At 39.4% G+C, this 19153-nt stretch overlaps 1 protein-coding gene across 1 annotated transcript in view; it reads right to left on the bottom strand.

Moving 5' to 3' along the window:
- Window positions 1-295: 295 nt before the first annotated feature.
- The window catches only part of LOC141949405 (vascular endothelial growth factor receptor kdr-like), a 142034-nt gene continuing 123176 nt past the window's right edge, over window positions 296-19153 (bottom strand). Inside the window, exons 27-30 of the mRNA XM_074882941.1 lie at window positions 18445-18569; window positions 18119-18197; window positions 14795-14889; window positions 296-5958 (exon numbers count right to left, since the gene is read on the bottom strand). Coding sequence (XP_074739042.1) covers window positions 5748-5958; window positions 14795-14889; window positions 18119-18197; window positions 18445-18569 — 510 coding nt within the window. The 3' untranslated portion in view covers window positions 296-5747. The remainder of the gene's footprint in view (window positions 5959-14794; window positions 14890-18118; window positions 18198-18444; window positions 18570-19153) is intronic.

Genomic DNA, 19153 nt, shown 5'->3' with positions numbered 1-19153 from the left:
AGCAGTCTCTCTGTTTCATGGACTGTTCTTGGTGGCAGCTAGATTTGTGTATTTCTTCAGCAAACTGGGCCAACGTTTTCTGAGATCTGTGAATCTTTTAAGCAAATGTAGTGGTTAGATACCTCTAAGCAATGAGAGTGTGGCAGGCTTATGTCCTAAGTTTTGAACACCCTGTAGAAATGAATATGAGATCTATGCCTTGTAAAAATCTCTCAGAACTGTTGCATTATTTATTTATATTCTGCTTCAAGGACAATACTTTTCAAGCCAAGGGATGACACAAAGGAGCCCTGGGCTGTATAAATATAGAATCTTTTTATTTTTTTGGTTAATAGATACAGTACAATTTTCGACTACATAAGAAAGCGTTGTTTTCAGTGCATACATTCTTCAGACAGACAGGAACATGGCAGACAAACATTCCTTAGTGTTTTGAGTATTACATGGCGCTCAGTTTATTTTCTTTAAGTCCCAAGTTACTGGTTTTTCCCAGTTTTCATTAGCTGCTTTGACAACTCAAGGTCTAAAGAAAAATGAATTGAGTAATAAGGATGTGCTGGCTCTTGTGGCACAGGATTATTAGGCAGGACAACGGGACACTGCTCAGTGCATACCACACTAGTCTTCCTGTAACCACGGCCCTTATGGCGTATTTGCCTGAGGTCCCAAATGACCCAGTCCAGCAACTTTTCTATGTTAACGCAATATGAAAACAACATGTGTCAAATAAACAAGCCAGTGCTTGGGCTCAACACTTACATCCTGTACAGTGATTGACTCTTGATAGGGTCAAATCCAGAAGTCCTCCCTGAATTTTACTTGTAAGATGGTGCTGGTGTCATTACTTTGGCAAAATTCTTCCTGTTTTTTTGTGACATAGTATAAAACCAGGAAAATGGATCCCAGGGTTCGGCCATTACTATTTGCAGGGAGGGACAAAAGAATTATTGCTACCTTCTGTATTTTTCTGTTCACTTTATGGTAAGAAAAAAAATATAGACTGATCTCTGAGCATGATACTGATTCTGGCTAACTCCTGTGTTCAGGAAACCCCAGCAATGCTTTATCTTGTTATGTAGCTATTTGCTAGTGATTTTTCCCTGCAAACATTTCCTGATGTTGTCCAGTTGGTGCTGGTGGGAGCTAGAGACCACTGACCCAGGACCACACCCTTACAGCTGGAATAGGGCCAGATCAAATTTTTAAAGCAAGATAGGACATGACAAGGCAGTGCCAACGCTCTGCGTGAAGGATCATTGAGAAGATGTCTTAAATTGTTGACTGGCCAGTTACAAGCTGACATGAGACTAACATTCCTACAGTATACAAAGTGTAAATACAAAGAGAGAAGTGCCTGGACACTCTAGGTCATCCTAGGAATTTGCCAAGCAGTCTAACTGAAGAGTAGTGTTTGTATTAGTGGGATGTCTTAAGCAGAGCAGTGTATGCCTGCAGGCAGCTCTAAATGTATAGATCTAAATGTATAGCATTCAGTGGGTTCAAATTTCAGTGGTTTTCTTTGAGACTATTACTCAGGCTTTAAGTTTTTATCTGACCTTCCTTGATATCCTGAGTAGATGGTGTGGGCTCAGCATCCTGGTTAGGACCCCCTTCTTGTGAGGATAACTTGAGAGAACCTAAGAGAAACCTCATTGTTTGAGAAAGGATAAGATTCATATAGTCACCAACCTTTGTTTTGTTCCAAATACTAATATTGAAAAATCAATAGATTAAAAAGCTTCTCTCATTCAGAGAAGGATTCAGAGAGTCTTCCAGACAAACCAATATAAACTAGTTTCCCATGTCTATATCAAAAAATTTTTAATGTGAGAAAAGCTTGCTTTAGATTATCTAGTTCTGCAAGCGCAGAATATACAGGAAATAGCAGTGAAATGAGTCCTATACCTGATCTCATTCAAAAGGCAGAGAAAAGCAATCCAGAGGGACTATGGAGAACAAATATCAAGAAATAGATGAAAAGTAAAGAGGAGTTAAGAAACCAAACTGTTAAAAACACCAGCCTGAACAATAACATGCAGGTGAAGGCACTTATCCTTGGACACCTATGTGGCAGGTGATTGTTGGAGAGAAGACAACAGATTTCTGTGGTGAGCTCTGAGTTCCTTTGCCCTAATTCTCTGGGCTTACAAGAGGACAAACCCAGTAGGAGTAAGCACCATTAAAGAAAACAAAGGTACATGTTAATACCAGATACCACTGAGCTCAGTCAGATAAAGCAGGTGGCTGACAGGAGTAGAGTAAGAATCCCTGAGAAGTTTAAAAAAATATTAAACATCACATCATTTAAACAATTTGGCCCCTTCTGATCCTCTAGCCAATACACGAGCCTTCAGTTAAAACAGAGGCAGTGGAAATTCCTCACCTTTACCGTGAGCTGCATGGTGACACTTCCAGGAATGAGATAAACCTGCCAGATTCCTCCAGATTCCTGTTTCCTAACTGAAACTAAATAACGTGGAGAGTAAGTGAGAGCCAGAGATACTCACAGCCAAGAGGAGAACTGCTATGAAATGGCACTAGTAGGGTACTGTAAACTGGAGCCTGGCCTGCAAGCATTAGTGAAATGTTTAGTAACAATACTTAACTCTGTTACGTCTGGGTATCTCTTTCTCTTTTGACTAAAATGTTACAAATTTTACCATATATATGAATCACTATATTTGTGTCTACTGGGTAAACTATGTACATCATTGTAAGAAAAGAACAATAATTAAATTAAGGGAGGAGAGAAAAGGACAAACAAAATATTAGTAAATAAAATAGAAGACATGTTCAATAATACTTTTCAGGCAATACTTTTGCTTGTTACATTTACTATAAGCAGAAGAAAATCATCCACTCAGAATAAACATTGGAAACACAGCTGCCCAAATATCAGTCACTTGCCATTTCCAGAACACTTGAAGGCCATTGTCACGGGTTTGGAGGTTATCTTTGCTCTTTGAAGAAATGGCCATTGATACTGCTGAAGACAGCTGTTGATTTTGCCACTGCAGAGGAGCCCTCAGTTTTCAGGGGGCTGTCAATGCAACCAGTGTTTTAACATGTGTCTTGAGCACTTGAGCCTGCACTCTGTTTTCACATCATCTCATGTGATGCAGAAAGGCTGATAGATGTTACTGGGAGCCAGAGGGGGACCTAGCTACCAGCCCTCCATTCGAGTGTCCGCTTGGGTCCCGCTCAGGAAACATGCTTTATATTCCTCTGGTCTCGGAGAAACCTCTACAGTTCAGCTTTGATAAAGTGGAAAGATGATCTACTTGGCTCTCTTAGAAGCAGACAGTTCACCCAGCAGTGTTTCCCATTCTTTTTCAAAATAGAGAGCATACTTGCAGGCTTTTTTTCCCTATATATACTTACTTTAAAGTTTATAAGCGAAGGTTTTTAAACATCATTGTTTTCTTACCCTACAGAACAAGGCACAATAACAAACCATCTTACGCTGCTGCCATTAACAGTAGAGCCAGACAAACTGTCTGCACCTTTTTTCTCTTTGCAGTGTAAATAAACTATTTGCAAAAGAAGTGATTGATTTTTTTATCAGAGCTCTACATAATTTACTGTTTGATGAAAAACTGATTCCAATGAGCTTTCTGGGGCTCATCAAATGAATTATTTCCCAGTAGTTTCTTCTGTTATATAACCAGCTCTACTTAATACATAGGTACTAAAATACAAAGAAGTGCAAAAATGACCATAAAGCAACTACAGACCACAGCTATCTAGCAGGTCCACTACGAACAAGGGGCTCGTGAGTTACTGCAGGTGATTTCCTTAATACATTGAATCTGAAGTCAAGGAGAGTGAGAAGTGCAGTTCCCAAGAGCCCATACTTCAGATGCTTTAGCATTCACAGTTAACGTGGTGTGGGGTTTGAAGGTTTGTTTCCCCCTTTGATAATACCTGAGGCTTGTTTGTGTTTATGTCAATGTAACCAACTGTAACTGATCATCCAGAAATGTTTCTTTACTGCTGTAAGCATGTTTAAGCTGTCTTCGCCAAGGTAATATAATTGTTTTGCAAGTATTGGATTTTTTTTTCCCTTTTAGTTAGTAATCATGAAGAAAAATTCTTTTTCTCTGAAGAATTCAAATCAGTGTCAAGTCTAAGAAGAAAAGGAAAGGGTTGTGCAGACCTTGGAAGAAACTGCACAGAGAGTAATTTCCAGATCTAGGTATATAACTTCGGAGGTTATCGTCTTGACTGTCAATGAGTATCTTTCTCATCCTTACTTTTTCTGCTTGCAACCTAGATACTTCTTCCCTTCCTATATTTCTAAAGTCAACTCTGATTGTTCAATAGCACATTAAATGACAAGCATTATTTGCTTATTTTTGAAGTTGTTGTGAATATGCATGGGATATGCATGGGACCTGGGTATACATATTTGCAGACCAACAGTCCCTGCCACACACAACTTTTGGGTGGAGGGCAATACGCTTGGAATTTCTTAATGTGAGAATTTGTGATCCATTTGGTCCTGCATGATCAGGCTGCAAAAAAAGCTTTGAATTACTGTGAACTCATGAACGGTTTAGATGCAGAGGGCATTGCATATCATACCAATATCTACCTTGGCAAGACCGTCAGAGACAAATATGTGCCACATATGCTTACAGTTTAGCATAGCTAGTATACCCAGGATCAAACTGTTGGGCATCTGCCACAGAATCCAAAGGAAATTATTTTTTTCTTTTGTTTTTCTTTGTAGTAAATAGCCTGTGTGCAGAAAGGAAACATAAAAATGCTGCTACCCTGCTGGTGCTTCAAGGGTGTATGTGCATTTATGTGTAACTCTCATGTTGTTAATGCATATTTTATGCAGATACACACAAACATGTGCATGTGTGCTGGGAAATTCTGTCTATTTAAGCTTAAGAAGGTTCTTACTTAAGGCAGTGATTTTGCCTTGCAATCACTACAGATGCATCTCCATCAAGGTTCCCTATTGCATGTATTCAGAATAAATGGCTGTTTGAACAAGGAGAAAACACAGGGAAACAGATTTAACCATATCATATGCCCTGATGTCCCAAAAGACCAGCCTGCCTCTTGATACATGAGTACTATCTGCTTTCTCTGTGCCTTATCATTTTTAGGAGTGTATCATATAGGCAGTGGAAATTATTAAATCACAAATTGTAACCAAAATATTTTGGATTTCAAAATATTTCAGAAATATTTACGGAAGATGAGATCCCAAGTTAAGAATGATGTTTCAGTTTTGGATTTTCTCTAATACCAAAACGTTAGTGTGTATGGCTGTTGTTTTCAACTGATCCCTTACAGCATCATACTAAACAATCCCTGCAGGATGTGTGCAGGACCAGTAGAATGAATCTCATTTTCACAGCTAGCTTGACATGACTCTTGGTGACGTTTATGAAGTAAAATGTGAATGAAGTAATTTGTAAATCTGCAAATGCCAATGAACAGACCCAGCTAGGGGAGGAAAGCATGGAAGTAGTTCTGGGTTATAGCTCCTACCTACAATTCTGATAGAATTTTAATTTACTGCATATGTTGCAATAGGCCTTTCAAGATAGCAAAGAAGATGCTCTTAAAATGTTTCTATTCACTTCAAAGATGTGCCAGAAGAAACATATGAACCATTGTCCTGTCAGATTTCCCTTCTATTTTACCCAGCCTCTTTATCCAGACATGAAGGCATGTAAGAATCTAGCATAGTTGAGAGGTGCAAGATGCCCTGTGTCAGGCTAGGCTGATTACACCGGAGGGGCCGAGTAGTGAATGACGGAGTTGTAATCTGGAGGTGGGCTGTGGCATTCCAGGTTTGGATCCATAGGAAGGAGAACAGAGTCTTCCAGTGTAAAGTCCATGGTGTCCTCTTCTACCTGTACTGCTGGCTGGTATTTGACAGACTCACGCTCATGATCAGATAATATGGATTCTTTGCTCTTGCTAACAGCTCTCCGCCTGTTGAGAACAAACAGTATAATGTAGTGACCCTGTCTCCATAAGATTTTGTCTCTATGTGTAATTAATGGTTAAAATTATTAAAAAAAAAAATATATATATATATAAAGCATTTCAATTTACCTTTGCAGCATCCTGTAAGACAGTGACATTTTACAGTTTGGATAAGGGAACTGAATTAGGTATTTCAAATAAGTTGGTGTAGGGGTAAATCCAGGAGTCCTGCTGCCCTGTCTTTTTAGCTTACTACATTTCAGTGCACTATATATATCTCAGTTATAAATGCACCTATCCTATACATACAATAATATTCCCTCTCATTGTTCTGACACAAGCCAGTAAAAATTTGACTTTTCTGAAAGCAGAACTGAAGGCTATGATTTCTATAAGTATAATAAAGGATGAAATAATGAATAATCTATGACAGACTAATTTAAAATTATACTTGCAGCATAGGGCAAAATTTCTCTTACATTCTCTGGCCCTTTATAATTACTGAGAGGTATGCTAGTGAAGGGCAGCACTTTTTAATGTTGCAACTGCTGGCCTGTAACTGATGCTGTTAAAGAGAGCCAGCTTTCATTTTCTGCTGTCTTTCCTTATTATAGGTGATGAAGGTGGTGAGGGAGAAGCAACTTGCATCACATGGAGCAACCTCAATGTTAAAAGTAGGAGAACCCTGGAGAGGATTTGTATCACAAGGTGACCTTGAGGAACAGCAAGTGGTGTGGAGAAAAAAAAAGGTACTTTCTGTGACAGGCTGCCTTAAAAATAATGTTCTGTTAAGCCTGGTTTCTTCCATCTGAGGAATTCATTGGAAGAGGTCTGGATAATTTAGGGGTGGTTCTCAAAAGGATCCAAATGTGAGAATGGCTTTTGAGCTTCTCCACTTTGCTTAGGGACATTTTAATGTGCATCACTTTGGGATAAGCTTCACTCACTGACTGATTATGGCATTGCTCATGTCTCAATTCAGAATGGCTTATGAATGTGCCTGGGAGAATTTAAAGTCAGACAGTGCTCAAGCACTTTCTGTGTATATTTCGTATGCGTTTAAAGTAGCATAAAGCTATGTTCTAATGACCCTAAACCAAATATGAATAATCAACAGTTCATCAATTGATTGTATAATTCATTACACTTATTGTATTTGTACTGCTGCAGTGCTTATAGTCCCCAGTAGTTGATCACGGATTTAGAGTGGGGTGCTTTCGAAAGAAAGCAAATCCAGTTCCTGCTCCAGGAAACAAAACAATAGCTAAGAGACAGGTACAGTAATTGGAGGAAGAGGAGCAAAAATCATGAAAAGCAGCAGATCCAAGACACCAACTGTGTGCACTGTCATGGTTTTGTGATGCTAACAGCAGAGGGAACCACTGCAGGCTTAAGAGCAGGTTGATGCTTGGCATGACAGAATTGCAATATACAGTAGACCCACTTTCTTTCAACTATAAAAGGGTAAATATGTCCTGCTAGGTTACACTACTGTGGCTTTAGAAGTTGTGTTATCTTGCCTCTGAATCTGGAACCTGTCAAAAGCTTCAGTTTTCCCACAAGCTGCAGATATTCTCAGTCTGGCTGACAGAACTATTGTCAGTATCTTCACTTGAAATTTTTGCTAATTCTGGAAAGGTTATGAGTACGCAGTGCATTGGCTAGAGTGGAACACTGGTTTATGATCTGTGCACAACCACACTGAACAGCCTGTAGGGTCCATCTGTAAATTATCTATCCCTGTACTTCTCTTCTTGGGGGACTGTGTGGAGTAGGTGATACTCTGCATATCATAGTCATAAATTCAGACACAACAAACAGCTACAACTTTAATCAGCTGCAGTGGGAGATTGACTGCTTCTTAACCGGCCTGATTTTAGTGTGCTGTGGTGGCTTTCCACAGCATGTTTGCATCTCCACCTTTGTCTCTAGGAAGTGAACCCAGGACCCCTGACTTGTAAGAGCCAGCGCATCATGTCCTGCATGTCTAGAATAAACCTGGGTTCTATGACTTCTAAAATGCAAAGGCAGAGATTATAGATTAAAGCTAATGTTACTGTGCTTTTAGACCTGCACAAGGCATTGAAACCAAACCTGTTGAGTGACAAAGCAGAAATTCTAAAATAAATAGTAACCCTGAGAACTTCAACAAAAATGTAGCACACTCTGAGTTCACAATCTAAGTTTTTCCTCTTTGTCCAGAGAAAAATGTGAGTGGAAACTTTGTATACTATGCATTTGGCAGCTGTCCCTTTCTATACACACACACTTTCTTTGTAGATAGATTCTTCCCTGGCACGAGCAATGGAGCCACAACTTTGCTTCACTGTTTATTTATGTATTTTTCTTTTTGTTGTTCAGTTCTATTGGCTCGTGTCAGACAATTCCATGGATTCTCTGGCTTCTGATTTGCCAGGTATTAAAGCTCTCAGTGGAGACAAAGGGAAACTTGAAAGTATCTGTTTAACTTGGCCCCCAGCCTGCATACCTCAGAGTGCTGGAGGAAAATAAATGTTATTAGGGTTTAGTTTGGCCACACAATGGGAAATCTTCAGACCCATGTAGACCCCCAGCAAGTGTTCTTGTTAGGTTTCTGCCCCTGTAGGTCAGGAGCCTGGATATCTGGGAATGACTGCCTATCGTTTAAATCATGCTGGTGTTTGAAGAAGGAGTTTTAAATGCTGACATCTAATACTTGCTCCAAAGACAGAAAGCTGATGAGTTAGGTCAGAAGCAAGTTTTGTCATTAGCTGTCTTACGGCAGACCAAAATGCAATTAAATTTCAGAACTATTCCTTTCATCTAAATGCATTTCCTAAATTAATGCTATCCAAGGCTCTTAGCATTTTTCCCTTTAATGCTCTATATTACTGACATTTCAATCTACTCCATTCATGCTCAGCAACAGGGAACTGTACATGTGCTTGGACTGTATATTGGAAAACAAGACTGCAGCATCCCTTTTCTGTTTGTCCTTGAAATCTCATCTGCTACATAGAAACTGCCACGCTGAATCAGACATCAGTCTTGCCTCCAGCAGTGGACAGTACTTGATGCTTCAGAGGAAAGCAAAAACCCCTTTATGCTCTGAGACAATTGTACTACCCTGTATAAGATAGAAACATTCTCCCTGAGCCCCACTGATAAACATTTCTGACTGAAGCCATTAGATTTGATTGATCACACAATTATGCAGCTACAGAAGTTAATAATGGTTATGTAATTAAATAATTTCATTAAAAGCTAGCCATTACTTGGTTCAGTGTTTCTCCTGGGTTGGCATTACGCTGCCCCAAAAGGTATTTCCTTTCTGATTTTGCCTCTGCCTGACTTCTGAGTGCTGCAACTGTAGGAGGCGATAAAAGAGATGTTCAGTTTTGATAAATCTGCTCATAACTGTGAATGTCTCATCCCAGTCCCACTTGACTGTTAGTATTCTCACCACAGCACAATGCTGAAGATTAAGCATGTGAATATCATGACATGCAACTGAAACACATTCGCTCACTGACCCAAGATGGTACATTTTACAGTGACCAACTTAGAAACTTGTTTGTCCTTGAAAGAATGTGTGCCATTTGGGGCAGGATAAGGGGAAAGATGAGAATCTGAACACTGCCACTTCCTGACCTCAAACAGATTTTGTAACGTAAACCTCTTTCATAATGTGCATGTTTCTGTGGAGTGCTGGTTGGGGAAACATGTTTTGCAGAATGTGGTGGGTTGGCATCAGCCTTGTTTCATAGGCTGAGAATAGAGTTGGCCAAGGCATAGCACTGGACTCCTCTCTTTCAGAAAGATACCTACAAGCTAGGGAGGTTTCTGGGGGGGAAGTACGAAAGTGATGAAAGCACTGGAGGAATCAATACTAGAAGATTAGAAGAATGTAAATCTGTAGCCGTAAATCAACTAAGAGTGATATTCATAATTACCAGCAAATCCGGCTACACTTCAGGCTGTATTTCTGTAGTGTCCCTGAGCCTGGTGCCAGTGTTGGGTCTGCTAGATGTGAAACCAAATGAGGTGGAGCAACCTACTTGTGTGGACCCAGTGTTGACAACTGAAAGCCTGCCAGGTCTGTAAATAGGACTGTGTCAGCCAGCCTGATTATCACAGAGCTTGGGCTCTATGCTACTGCATGCAGTGTAGTGTGTCTATGTGTGGCCACAATGCAGTTAGTAGGTCTCATGACCCAGACACAAGCTTGGATGAGTGTCATACTGTGGGTAGCGAGAGCCATTAACAGTTCCCATTTTTACTGTGTTATGTCAGATTTCCTGGTACAGATGAAGCTGAAAAATCTAGAAATTAAACTAGATGGAGGAAAAGTTAGCCTGGATATTAAGTAATCTTTCACAATCTCTTTTAAGTTTTTTGGAGAGGTGTCAAAGTTGTTTAGAAGATACCACAGAGGATAATCCTGTAATAGCTAGAAGCCCTAAGTGACCTAATGAGACTTTTTCATCCTACTGTATGAACCAGAGATTTTGGTTAGAGGTGGAAAAATACTGAAATCATCAAAGAGCTGGGAAATCATTACTGGAGCTGTTTATTTTATGTGAAAGGGAGCCAGTTTTTATTAGCCTAAATCTCAGGGTCAATGACTTGACGAGGAGCATGGAGAGAGATGACTGTAAGAAAATCACCCTATCCAGTGAGGAACTACAGTATCAAGTACAGCACTTATTCCCAGTGCTGTGAAGCAGCTCTTACTCCTTTGCAATTTGCTGCCCAAGTATCTTGCCCTTAATAGGAAAAACTAATGGACTATTGTGTCCATGTAGAAATCCTGGCCTTGTTCAGAAGCTGTGTTTAGGGAAGGATGAGGAATTGGGCTGAGCGTTGCCAAGTAGAGCTGTTTGTCTAATGACCACATCTCATAATAACATGTAGGAGCTTCAGGGCTTTATAACAGCTTTCATAGGTGTCTAATGAGGCACAGAGTAAGAGTGATTAATTTTTTTTTAATTTTTCTGCAATGAAAGAAATAAAAGGGTTATTTTTTCTTCTGATAGTTATGATTGATTCACAGTTTGCTTTAATACATCTTAGACAGGGTGCTGTGCAGTAAGAATTTAATCCTGGGTTATTCTCTGGCAGTATCAGTGTGTCAATAGTCTAGGATCAAGAATTCAGTGTTTCAAAACACTTCTAAATACAAAGTACAACTAACATAATGAGTAGCTACTCATTCAAAGTTACCTATATTTTGGAGAGCTCAAGTCAGGTCCTAGAGCAAGGTGCTGCATGACACAACAGTAAGTATATTTGCTAACTCAGTGTGCTCATCATAGAAGAAAAATCTTCTGAAACTAAGTTCTTCTATGGAGCAAACATTTCCATGCCTCATTTCTCTGAGATGGTGCAAAATGATTCCAGACCAATCAGCTGGGTTGCATTTTTGTTGGGCACCTTGCATTTGGACATGAGTGCCTGATGCTCATGAGCAAAATCATTTTCAATATTATTGACTGGCCTTAGGCCCAGTTTGGCTCTGGCAAAGGCAGAGCCCTCAGTGATGTGATCAGGATGCAGCATCTAGAGCCCAGAGCACATCAGCTGAGCCTCAGGTCAGCTGATGTCATGGGACTTGGCCAGAACCAGATAAAGTAGTTTCAGAGCAACTGAGGGTAATTGGGGCGCGGAGAGAAGGGAAAAGGATGGAGGGAGGACAACTGAGCAGATGTCAAACTTATTATAATTTTAAACAATGACTTGATTATAGAGTCTCTGAGAAAATTTTAAAGCAGTGCTTGGCAGTAGCCTGTTAATATTATGAGATGAAACTTGACACCAGAGTCATCCCATCATTAAACCCCCTCTATGTTGAACGTGCTTCCTTGAATGGTAACTCCAGTGTCATTATCCCAGTCAATATTTCTGTCTCTTGCTACAGCTACTGTTGTGACTTTGTACTTCAGCAGTATAAGATGCTTAGAGCTCAGAAATGGTTAGTCCAGTCTAACAGTGGTCCCAGGCCCAGAGTATCAGATTCATCTTCAGTAAACTCTTGACACTGACACTCCATGGTGTGTAGTGTTGCCAAATTTTAAGTTTGACAGAGAAATGAATGCAAGATAAATAAACAGCAAGATTTTGGCAAAAATAATAAATGCAGCCACCCTGGTTTAGAAAACATGCTAAGCCTTTGAACAGTTTTGTTTTAGAAAAGAAAGACTGTTTGAAAAGGATCCAGGGTAAATGTTTTTGATAGAGAGAGATACACAATTAACAAGGGTGACTTTATCTCCCCTATTAAACCAGCACTCTCTTCTGACCTCTCCTAGACTATTCTATATGATTTTGAGGCTTGTTTTTCAAGTTAGCAGTGCAGGAGTGCCAAGGGGTGTCATGTCCTCAAAAGACAGGGCATTAGGATGCTCTGCGACTATGTTAAAAATGTTATTTGTGCCAATGATAGTCTGCAAGATTAGAAAAAAAAGAAGCTGACAAAACAGCTTTCTCAGCTGGACCTCAAACACTCAATGAAGGATTTGGCCAAGAAAAAACACACCTCTGTCCATTCAATGGTAGCTAGGGTCCTGGGAATAAGGAGACGACAAACACAGCTTGCTGCAGGGTTTGCTTTTATAGCAGACCTCTGTTAAGATGGTCTTTTGCGGTCTGGCTGGCACAGAAAGTATCAGGTATCTTGCGATGAATGGAATCCCTATGGAAGTGTTGACTGTAAATGGGGAGAGCCCCAGATGGTGCGGGTCAGGCAGAGATTCACTGAACCCAGCAGAGCTGTGTTACTTCACATTCACTCCCAGTGGGCCTGATAGCAGTTCAGAAGGTTTTCCTGGAAATCTCGAAGAACAGGCTGTTATGGATTTTTTGTGTTTCTACATCTGGCTGGATGTTGATTTTTCTGATTTTCAGAAGAAAGCCTGGAAGGGGGAGAGAGAAAACCTTCTGCCAACTGTTTATCCAAACAGGAGAAATGCAGTAGGGGAAACAGCAGTCAGAGGTGATTGACAGAAATCTTTAGAAGGATAAATCCTATCAGGGAGGCTGTTTGTGTGTGGGTATGTGTTAGATTTGTGTCAACACAACATCATGCAGAAAAAAGAGGTAAATCAGTCCAGGTAAAGCATCATAGTAATGCAGTTCCTGACATTTGAGCACCTTTTTTAAGATCTGGTGCCATTTGGTCTTCATAGCAGTGCACTGAGCTGTGCAGAAATCCTCTCAGCATGTGCATAGGATAAAAAACATGGAACCATATCTAGATCTCTCCTAATCCCCCGACAGGTGGAACACCAGGACAGTACTACATGGGAAATACTGCCCAACAACATTATTCCTGAAGTCACACATCCAGCAGAATCTGTGGCATTTGAATGCTCCCTGTTAGTGCTGCAAGGCTCTCTAGCCTTCCTTTTATAACCTTTTCCCTCTCCCTCTTTCTCCTTCTCTCCTGCCTTCAAACATCTAGGAATTTGTGGTTTTAAGGCCTGAAAAGACAAGGCATCTTGCTTTTGTCTCTGAGTGAGGGAGCTGGCCCCTCTGAAATACTGTTACATTCTGACTATGCACTCTCATGTGAACTCTCCCATATTATGCAGAAATTGCACTGTTTTTTTCTCATCTATCATTTCTCTTTAATGTAGAAGAATGATGACTTGATATAGAACAAGCAATTGCTCTGGTGGAAAAGATCATAGAGTTTAATACAGAGGAAACTAATAGAAATCTCATCAATAGATTTCAGAGAAAACTAGGCAATCCACTAAAAGTCTAATTAGCTTAATTAACTGAATAGACATGGAATTCCTTGCTACAGAATTATTTCTTTTTTGATATTTTGGGTAGCTATTCTTTGAAATTCTATGAGTTGATATTTGAATCAGTAAAATGGGTTACTATTGTTATACTTTTCTAGGAAGGTGGAGAAGACCAATTTCACTACTAGGTCAACTCTGCTTGTGCCTGATTGCTACAGAAATATACAGAACTGTGAGCTAACTGTTAGCTAACGGCTAAATACCTGCTTTTATTCTTCTGTGATTGGATGTACCGTGAATGGGTAAACATACAGCAAACACTGTCGCAGCCTTCATTTGTAAACCAAATATGAACAATATAATTCATAGGATCATGAAGGTGGTAGGATTAAGGGACTTCTCTGTAGGACTGTCTTCATAGCTATGCTCAAGCAAATGTAGAAATCACGGTTCTGGTAGAAGTACGTGCTTTGCAGTGCTTACACTATTCTTTACTATACATGCCTTTTTAACTTTTCTCACATCCCATCAATTGCAAAGGTGCTAGTGCTTCTGTATGTCTGAAGTTAAAGATAGCTTTGTTAGACACTGGTATAATTTTAAGTGTTATTTTCTGGATTAATAAACCAAGTTCTTCAAACTTTGTTCCATCAGTAAATGAGAATACTGGAGAGTCAGTCAAGAAACACCTAATGTAGATATGTATATTCTCAGCTCTTTTGCTCTTGTCATTTCTCATGTACAGAATATTCTGCCCCAGGAGATAGGATCATGAGCAGGAAACACCAGCTTCACTAGAGAGAACTCTCTTGGTTTTTTTGAATGTGATTCAGAATCACAAGGCAACTTGGCATTTTGGAAGAAGAGTTAAATTGATTGACAAGACATTATGTGCTCAAAGCTGATGAAATGAGTTTTCATTTTTATCACCATTTCAACATTCACCAAATCAACTTTTTTCAGTCATAGGACTGAAATCCGGAGTTGCTTCTCCTTTTAGCTTCTTTAGATAGTCTAACAGTTTTCCTTTTGGAATCAGAAACAAAATTGCAAATTTTGGAAGCATTTTTCTGAATGGGACACTATCTTAAAAAGAAATACCAAAAAGTACTCACGCTAGAGCCATGATCCCATAAGGCCAAGAACGGATTTCCAGCCTCTTCGGGCTTTTTATCTCATCTGAGGTCAACACCATCCCACTGTCCGACTCCTGAGTAGCAAAAGGAATAGAACTATCAGCAAAGTGACAAATGATCATGACAGCACTTTTAACTTAGAAATGACTTCCATGGGGAGAGCATGGAGAAGACTCAGACTAAACCACTGTTAAAGTCAGTAGAGAAGGACAGCCAAGGGGCTAGTTAGAATACCAAATTCCGGCTATCTTATTTTGTGATGATATCGCTTTTAGGCATGTTGATAGAATTTCACCTTATAAAACTGTCTCCAGCTACAGAGCAGACAAAGCAAGGGCAGGAGAATGCAACTTCTCCTTCACTGTGGCCTGTAGAGGTTGGGAATCCCTGTCTGTGGTGTTATTAGGGAGAGACTGCCAACAAGGTGGCCATCTATAGGTGTTATATACGGACACATGTGTACTGGAACTAATGTAGGAGCTACCAGCTATTCTACGTAATCACAAGATTCCAACAAACAACCTGGACGGCAAATGTTTGCATCAAAACTCTCAATTGTGTGCTATTTAGTAAAGTGCTTAACACATAGATATGTCCAGTTGGTGTATGACATTAAGCTAATTCTTCAGAATATTTTGTTATCAGGGCCTATATTATCATTTTTTGTCCAACTGTTCCTGATAATGCTGCTATTTAGCCTGAGAACATTTGCCTTGGTTTTGTGATGATAAAGTTTTTGATATGTATTTTGAAAGAGCACCCTTAAAATGAACATATCAAAAAACAATTTGACATTTTCAAACTTGAAATTGATATTAATCATGACATATGGATACCATCTAGGTAGGATAACTGAGATATAAATAGACAGAAATTCATAAAGAATATATCCAATAATACCGGCTTGGCTCCTCAGAGAAAAAGTACCCTAAATACCTACTGGAAATACACTATTAGAAGCATTGAAATTTTAAGGAAGTGGAAGTTTAGTATCATTTTGGCACATTCAAGTGCTTTACAAAGATACATAGTCTAAAAGGCTCGTTGTACTTTGTTTATGGATTTTTTAATGAGCTGTCCAACAAAACTGTCTTGATTAGTTTAAAAGTTGAGGTTGTGATTCTGCTGCACTTAAAATTGAGTCTCAAGGTTGCAATTAAGATCAAGCTGTTACTGTGCTAAGTGCTACACAAGTTCACAGACATGCACAGTCCTTGTTTTAAGTAATTTAAAAAATATTTAATGTTTGGGGGGTTCCTTTGCATTTGAAATATTTTGTGATGCTGGAAATTTGCATGTCTCTCTGTCAAAACCAAGAAAGCAAAAGACTTCAACATGAGAAGTGAAACTCTAGTAAGTCTTATTTTACCAGTGAAACTGATTGAAACAGAAAAAGTAATCCCAGCAAACAATAAATAAAAAGCAAAAGCCTTTTTATAAATGCTTTGGTAATATCTCAGTTATTAATAAGATCAGTCTAGAAACTAGTTTTCAAAGTATAAAGTAAAATCCTAAATTAATTATGTCTGTCAAAACCTTCGTATAATCCAGCTTTTCTCTGGTTTTTATCTTGACTATTTCCCCTTAAAATGTGTGGTCTAGAAACAATTTATCTGAGTGCTCCTTTGCATTTTGCTTACAGAAGGATTGTTAGAAGAATATCAACAGAGACTACAGATAAGTAGCACAATTGCAGGAAGGTGTGGTAGAGCACTTACAGAATTCCTGGGCAACTATTTGAAATAATGACCTAATCAGTATTAATGTCTTGATATTTAAGATAATTTTAGTAACCCAAGTGCAATTACTTTGTCCAAAAGTAGATCACACCATAATTTTGCTTTAAAAGGTCCTCATTGAAATATCACATTTATTTCTGATCTGTTAATGCATTATTACCCTTTTTTGAAACTTCCCCCTTCATGTAACAACTTACTTCAAAATGCCACAAAGAGGGAGCATTTAGGAAAATAATGCTCATGCTGGCAGCAGTAATCTCTTACTGATAACAGATCTATCTAATAAATGTCTTTGTGTGATTCAGAGGAACAGATTTTTATCCTGCAAGAGGAAAGATGCAGGAGCCAGAGAAAATTCTAAGCCTTCTAATCCCTAAGATGCTCTGATAAAGGCAGAGAAATTACATCTGGCAAAATACTAGGGAATAATGGGCATCAGTTCATACTAGCAAGAGAACAGTTGAGAAATACGCTATATTTGTCAAGGACATGAAATATGTCCAGGACAAGTTGTGGCTAGAGACTTGACCCTTCCCAAGAGAGTTCATCTGAGGAATGGCTCTGTCCAAGAGAGACTCTTAGCTGGAGCATGGGGGACAGTTCCCTGACTAGCAGCGTAGACAGACTGGCTTGTTTCTATAAAAGTGTACACATCTTTCTTTTCTTTTGCTGCTTCTAGCCACCTGATGACTGCCTTGTTCCTCTGTTAGAAGGTTTCCTGAGGTCTTCATGCTTCCTGGCTAAAGTTTGATCTGCCTCAAACATGCACGTGTCACAAAGATCCCTCCTTAGTGGCACAAAATTTGTCATTGAGTCAAGTGGTGTGGACTGCACACGGCACTGCAGCCACTGAGTACCTGAACCACAAAGGAAATTAGTTGGGTTTTTTGTTTTTGTTTTTTAAATAAGGAAGAAAAAATAATAATAAAAAACCCCTCCACCTTTGGAACCTGTAATTTCAGAGTAAGACAACAAGCAGAACCATCATTCTGTTACAAAACAAGCTTTTGTTTTCCACTGGAGTGAAAATGAAACCTTTCAACACTCTCCCTCCCTGCAGTGCCATTTAACTAGCAACAAATATGTTCACTTAGGGTGAGGAAAATCCAGGGTTAAAGCCCTCTGTGTGAATCAAGTAAAGCAGGAACTTGAATCTTGATCTTGTCTATCCAGAACTGAACACCCTCACCACCACCAAGTTACTGGCTGTCTCAGCCAGCCAAAATGTGTTCTGGACACATTTCCTTCAAATGGCTCCATTTCAATGAGCTGCCATTTTCTTATGGTGGAAAAAACATATTGGAATATGTAATATAAAGCCCCTTAGCCTGATCAAAGCTAGGATAATCATGCATGAGCTTCCCTTTAAATTATTTGTTAAGCTAAATGCAGGTCCCTCGTTGTTGTCATACAGACGTATGTGTGAGATGCCAGGGCCAAATCTTCTGCTTGATTTAAAGCTTTTTCTTACCAAACAGATTTCAAAAGCTCTAATGTGTGTTTCTGGTGCTGGTGACAAGTGATCTGTGAACCTGGTGGAGAAGGATTCAATCACCTCACTTACCTCATGCATCACTTTCTCCTTTTCCACTGGCACCTCATCAAATGTCTTCACACTCAGTGGTCGCTTCTTGCTGTTGTTACTGAAAGCAAGAAAGTTGAGGGGTCAGCATAAAACCCAAGCAGATGCTGCACCAGTTGGTAGCTCAATTAACAGCTCAGTTTCCTGGACCAGTTTTCTTTTCTCATCTCTTGTAACTAATAAACAATACCCTGACAAATTTGTCTGTCCAACTCCTTTAAAACAGCCATATTGAGAGAGGACAACAAACAGTGTCCAGCTATATCAAATCTTTCTTTCCCTCCTGCCCCCATAAATATTTTTCTTACCCAGTTTCCACTGCACTCCAGCGATTAACACAGTTGTTCAAGTTTTCTTCCACAGGGCAAGTTTTGGAGTTAGATTCTCCATCAGGACACAAGGTAATGTTCAGTGGAATATAGTCTTTACCATCCTATATAATTAATAACATAAAAGATCATAGAGCAGGTAAAGTTCATTAAAGATGTAAAAGGTTATTATATTCTACAGAGTTTTACACTGAGAAAGGACTAGATTTTATTTTATCTTTACTTTATGGTGTTTCTTCAGAGTGATTATAATGTTCTTTACAACATGTGGAAGTCAGAATGTATAGCTTTTCCCAACATTTACTGTGTAGGAGGCTTTGTATGTGGAAAATGGTACACTTTGGGCAACCTACAACGTAGAATGGCTGAAAATGGTCTCTAATGTTCCAGACTCATCTGCAGTTAGCATGTTTTCTGTTCCAGGCATCTCAGCCTGAGCTATTGCTTCACTGATCGTTGTAGCAGTTACAAGACTTCTAAACGTCCCTCGCATATGGCACAGCAATGCGACAGTTGTATTGAGGGTGTCAGTATATGTGCATCTGGTTTAAAAGTAGATGGCTTTGCTGACTTTCACAGCAGCATCTTTGATGAGTTTGCAGCAATTTCTTTGTGATCATTACTACTTTCCAGATGAGTGGCTGTTCTGCCTCAGTGAATTTCACTGATCTGCACTTCAGGAAAGCAG

This window comes from Strix uralensis, chromosome 13 (assembly GCF_047716275.1).
Source record: "Strix uralensis isolate ZFMK-TIS-50842 chromosome 13, bStrUra1, whole genome shotgun sequence".
In the NCBI taxonomy this organism is placed as follows: domain Eukaryota; kingdom Metazoa; phylum Chordata; class Aves; order Strigiformes; family Strigidae; genus Strix; species Strix uralensis.
The sequence above is the reverse complement of the archived record's forward strand: the minus strand, read 5'-3'. Positions and strand labels throughout refer to the sequence as shown.